Genomic DNA, 5727 nt, shown 5'->3' on the forward strand with positions numbered 1-5727 from the left:
AAACTTTTAATGTTTGTTTTTAAAGCTCTTAACGCCCTCGCCCCATCGTATTTATCTGAGCTTTTAACTGTCCGTAATCCTGGTTGGGCTCTGAGGTAAAAAAAAAAAATCAACTTTTGCTAGAAGTGCCCAGGTCAAAATACAAGCACTGGGTGACCGAGCCTTTTCTGTAGCCCCCCCCCCCCCCCCCCCCCCTTCAGCAAACGACGCAAAACGCATTTGTTGCTGGACGCTTTACGAAGGCAGTTTGCGCTCCTGCAAAAAACCTCAAAAGACAAGGAGACGCATTTAAAGACGGGGCTGAGAAACACCAACATTTCTTACCAAGAACTCTGCATCAAGTATAAAGCCGACGTTGGCGCACTGACGGCTACATTTCAACAACAGTTGGATAACGAAATCAAGACGCACGCACAAACTTCTGCGAGCGACCTGCTGCTCGTCCATAAGCTGAGAGTCGAGCAAGGCGCTCTGAGACAAGAAAAGGCGCAGGAGAAGGTCTTTCGGCAATAAACGCTACATCAGAGGGAGGATCAACTCCACACACTTATAGAGAATCTAAAAACTCAACCTGGAGGGCAAGCTTATCTCCACAGTCTGTTCTCCACCGAGCTGAATGTCAATCCACCAACAACAGCATTTAACACTGATGGGAAGCAGAGCCCACAGCAGGTGGTTTCCCCTGATCCGGAACCCACGGAGGTGAACGTCGTTTAGGATCCGTTTCTCCACCATCAAGAGCAGAAGAAAGAACAGTTCAATTATACAAGTTCAATTTGAAATTCAAATCTACATTATACATTTAATAGATATGAAAAATCATCATACATTTAAAATGTTTGTAATTTTTTTAAATAATAAATTTAATAATAGATTTCGCACATATATTGTTGTATTCTGTATATGGTCAAATAAATACTAATGGTAACATTCTTAATTAATACACAGACAGGCACCATCTTTTGAATAAAAGATAACAAGGCCGATTTCTTAAAAACTTTACTTGCATTTCTGATGTTTTACTTTTTCAAATTACAATGAAACCTGTGGAAAAATGTATTTCTGGAGTTGTTGTTTATTGCAGCAACAGAGAAAATTCCCAGTCAGTCTTTACGTAAGTGGTTGTGCTGATTTGTTAGGGTACCTGCATCAGTTTGGAGTCTGCAGTATTAGGCTGAGGGGTCCAGAGTTGAATATAATTTCAACCCAATGATCCTGTCTGCATCCACTCTGACGTTCTCATCACACACTCACTGCGGAGGTTTTAGACATTTAAGAAGGTTTTTAACACTCAGGTTGTCCCAGAATGATGACACAATGGTGACTTTTTCAAATATAACTTTTGAAAAAGTAACCGTGTTTTCCACATGCTCGCGCAGCTGTGCTTTGCAATGCTTACAGAGCACCACTCTGTCGGGTTTCTGTCTGGAATGTCACCATAGATAGGATACTTCAGATGGTTGTGGGTGAGCTATATCAGCTGTAGCTCATTTTCAGTTCTCCTAATGACAAAGTAGGAATGCAACTGACAGGTTCAGGCTGCGTCTCACGACATAGTGGAAGGGAAGCCCACAGAGACAGACCTTTTTAGGACTCTGCTTCATCATTTGCAAGTGGCGTGGAGTGGGGGTGGCAGTGGTCAGGTCAGTCATAACGTTCACTGCAGACACAATAAGGTGCAGAAAACGGACATTTTGGCTCTGCCAGGTCACAGACATCTTTGAGACAGAAAAGTAAGTTAGATATTAAGCTCTTAAAAATCTTTGATCTCAGCAGGTCATATTTAGAGATACGACTCTTGGGAGAGGTTTTTTTTGGACACTCAATTTCAAATTGGCACAATGATGTCACATTTTACACAAGGGGTGTTTTCCTTTGATTTAAAACCCTTAATAGTAATACCAGAAAACCTTTTTCCCCCCGCCTCAATACTAAAGACAGTATATTTTAAAGTTGAAGATTGCATTTTATATGTATTTTTGCACATTACATTTTTGTTTTAATGGTACATCAACACCTATAAGGGGATTGTTTCGGCTCGCTGAAATATCTGTCCTGTTCATTGCCTTCTTCAACAAACAACTGTTTTTTTTCAGAGTCTTTTAATTTTTATCTGGGCTTCCGCTTGATGGAGTTGTTGTGTCTTGCAGTGTCTGTTTGGTTTCTGTGGTTTCCTCAGCAGTGGTGGTGATTTCTGCTGAGGCTGAAGGTTGACTAACAGAGTCTTCATCAGCTTTCATCTCTGATACGACGTTCAAAACAGCCCCCTCATCAGCAGCAGCGTCTAAATTATCTGCAGCTACCTGCTGCTGCCTTTGTGCTTTCAGCTGCTTCTGGTATCTTGCAGAAGGGTCCTCATATGGCAACAGTGATATGGGAATCCGAACCGTGTCCAATCCATTAATCTAGAGGAGAAGAGCATGAAAAATAAGCAGTCTGCTTTTTGGTCATAATTCACTGTTGTGCTTCAATAAATGCAGTGCATTTGACAGTAGAAGGGGACAGAACTTGCATGAAAAATGCATTTTTTTTTCATACTGTAATAACAGAAGAACTCTATGAAACTTGTCAAATGTTGGTGCTGCGTTTCTGCAACAGCAACAGAAAAACACAGAGGAATCCATTAGCATAAATACTCCTAACTGTTTGAAAGTTGCTTTGGATCACTTTCCATGAACTACTAAAAAGGCTGCACAGCACTATAGAACACGAAAAAAGAACTACATATATATGAAGGAAAACTCTTACTGTAACTTCACACCAGTAGTCGCCCAATTCCTTAATTGGCTCAAATGGAAGACTCAGTGCATGAGGTGGAACAACAACTCCCAACTAAAGAAAGAGAAAAGAAAAGAAAGAAAACAGGATAGCATTTAGCCTCAACAAAGTCACTTTATGCAAACAAAGAGAAATTAGATAAAATGAGGAAGAAAAAAGATAAAGGCAACCGCACCTTCCTGGTAAACTGTCTGCAGACAACTTCTTTCGTGAGCTGAAACTCATCAGATGGCATTTTGTTTATATTCAGCTTCGAGTTTTTCAGAAACTCCAACGTCTGTAAAAACGCCAGAAAACACCGCCTGTCACACATTTGAAACCAGAAACTGTTTGTTTTAAAAATGTGCCTCTATTCATTTTATAACAGGTGTGAATAAAATATGGTGGTGAGGAAGTTTGTTCAGTAGATAAAAATATACCATTTGTCCAGTGCGGGTTTGGATTCTGTCCTCTGGTCTCCCCTCTTGTAAAAGCTGTACATTCATACAGATAACAATGATGAGCAGCTACACAGACCAACTAATATATGGCAAAGTAACATGAGTATTTATATCTAATACCCACTCTCAACTCCTCAGCAAAGATCTGTTTATTCTCTGGTGATGGATAGACCGCAAGGCCTTGGGGCAGCAACTTATTTCGGCCGACAGACTTTTTCACAAACACAGTGTCTCCTCGTCCACCAAGTTCTGTTCAGCAAAGAAAACAATGCAAAGAAAATGTATTCATACACGAGATGACTTCTCGGGACAACTCATAAAATCATCACGGGTGCTGTAGATACTCACTTGGTACAGTCTGAGACAGGATGAGCTCCATCTTCTCCTTGGGAGCATTTTTGGTATCTTCGACCAGCTTGTAGACTCTGTGTCTTCGAGGGTAAAGCCTCGGTGGACTGCCAACTTTGGACAGGGGCACTTGCCACCATCGCTCCACCACAACTGTGTGCTGTGGAAACATCAAATGAGTAGCCATGATTTCTGTAGCCACGTCTAGCAAAATGCCCAGCGACATAAGTGGAGTGAAGTGAAGTTTGTGCTAAGCTTTGATTGTCTGTAGGGAGGTGGATACTCAACTTTTTCTATTCTTATAATATAATATAACACATAACAAGTATCTTAGTGGAATGGGAGATGCAAAATGGATTCATTTCAGGTAAGTACACCTTGGGAGAATCATTTTGTTAGACTGCAAACATAACTAAATTAATTAATTAGTTATTAGACTGCAGGAAATTAGATGGCAGAAATTTAGTTGAAATTAGTTGAATGAAGACTTCATAACATAACTTCTAATTTTGAAGCTTTGGGTTTCAGTGCTGTCAGGGTAAAATAAAGGATCAAATGTACATAATACATTTAAACTAAACCACCAACTATAACCTAACGACAATAAAATCAACACCTCTGTAAAGCAGTTGAAGTTGAACCTTATAACTGCGGTCTGGCTTGGCACAGGATTTGTTTTAATGGTAAGTCTGTGATGAAATGAGTTAGTAATCAAGTGTAAAATGCTGGGAAACTGACCCAGGCTGAAGTCAGAGACAAACTCCTGACAGCAGGCTGGTGGAGCAGATTCTGAAGGACAAGACGACCGGAGCTCCACATGTTCGTCCAACAGCGCTGCTCAACACTTTCAACAGCTGCACTCACGTAATTCACTCAAAGGTCCACAACAACCTTTAATTCGCCGTCACCACCATTAATTTATCCAGCACCCGACGGTTAATTCACGACAGCCATTAACGTTACAACATGCTTCTTAGCTAAAACGCTAACCAGCGTACCTTGTTTGGTGACGTAAAAAGGACCCCTCAATCAGCAGGATAGTAGTCCGGAATCATGCCTGAGGAAAATGTCTTCGAAAATGTCTTCACAAAACAACGTTTGTATCCAAACTTCACCACTCTTAACTTATTTCTGTGATGGCACTTCTTAGTATTTTTATTTAATCATAGATAGATGTGAAAATGTTTTAAACCCCACTTAATTTAACCAGGCAATATCGGTCATCCCTCTGAAAATAATTAGTCTATAAAAGAGAAATAGTCAATTCTGTTCAGTCTATCTATCTATCTATCTATCTATCTATCTATCTATCTATCTATCTATCTATCTATCTATCTATCTATCTATCTATCTATCTATCTATCTATCTATCTATCTATCTATCTATCTATCTTTTCTTAAAATTATTCAGCATATAGAAAAACAAACTTAGTCAAACAAAATTAAAGGACAAACGTTTTTTATTGTTTTTTGTCTTATATATATATATATATATACTCCATAAAGGCAATTAATCAAAAAATGTTTAGACAGAAAATAATTTTATAATTTTAAAAGATTAAAAGATTTGCTGACCTTCAGCAATTAAACAGTAATTAAAACTAAGACTTTACTACCTGTAAGATCAGTGTTGTTTGCACTTATAGCTGCACAAGTTTTGCATGTACATTAAAAACTCTTGTAAGTCTTCTCAGCCAATCATTTAGTTTTTTACTTGTATATTAAGTAATTATGAAACAAATAAAGTTTCATTTATTTGAGACAATGTCAGTCTCAGTGCAAGAGCACAATACAAATGACAATTTATTGCACATCTCAATACTGAGAACATTCGTGCTGCCAATAGATTATCTAACATGTCATCTTATTTTGGCTGAAAAACAGTTGACAGTTGGGGAACAGGACGCATGTGATCTGACAATGCAGTAGCATGCAAAGGATGTAATGTCTTAGCAACTCTGACAACCTGACTAGACCACAACAGCCCATGGCGAATGCTGCTGTAAAACAAGTATTGAACTGCTGTTTGTCAAGTGAAACGAGACACTTTTCCACAAGAGTTTGCAGGACACCCGCAGAAACAAAAATCAAGTAGCAAATTCTAGATGTGCTCTGTATGTACTCTGGTTGCAGTTGCCAATTTAAACCGAGCATATAACTT

General features: G+C 39.1%; 1 protein-coding gene across 1 annotated transcript; it reads right to left on the minus strand.

The window, feature by feature from the left end:
* Window positions 1-1109: 1109 nt before the first annotated feature.
* mrpl9 (mitochondrial ribosomal protein L9) lies at window positions 1110-4579 on the minus strand. The gene is made up of 7 exons (XM_072370017.1): window positions 4305-4579; window positions 3567-3726; window positions 3343-3467; window positions 3198-3251; window positions 2954-3055; window positions 2749-2832; window positions 1110-2405 (listed from the first exon to the last, which is right to left on the minus strand). Exons 1-7 carry the CDS (start codon window positions 4383-4385, stop codon window positions 2103-2105), a joined length of 909 nt encoding a protein of 302 aa, XP_072226118.1. The 5' UTR covers window positions 4386-4579; the 3' UTR covers window positions 1110-2102.
* Window positions 4580-5727: the final 1148 nt, after the last annotated feature.

The sequence above is a fragment of the Leuresthes tenuis genome, unplaced genomic scaffold, assembly GCF_036924035.1.
Source record: "Leuresthes tenuis unplaced genomic scaffold, fLeuTen1.0.hap1 SCAF_18, whole genome shotgun sequence".
NCBI classification, from domain to species: domain Eukaryota; kingdom Metazoa; phylum Chordata; class Actinopteri; order Atheriniformes; family Atherinopsidae; genus Leuresthes; species Leuresthes tenuis.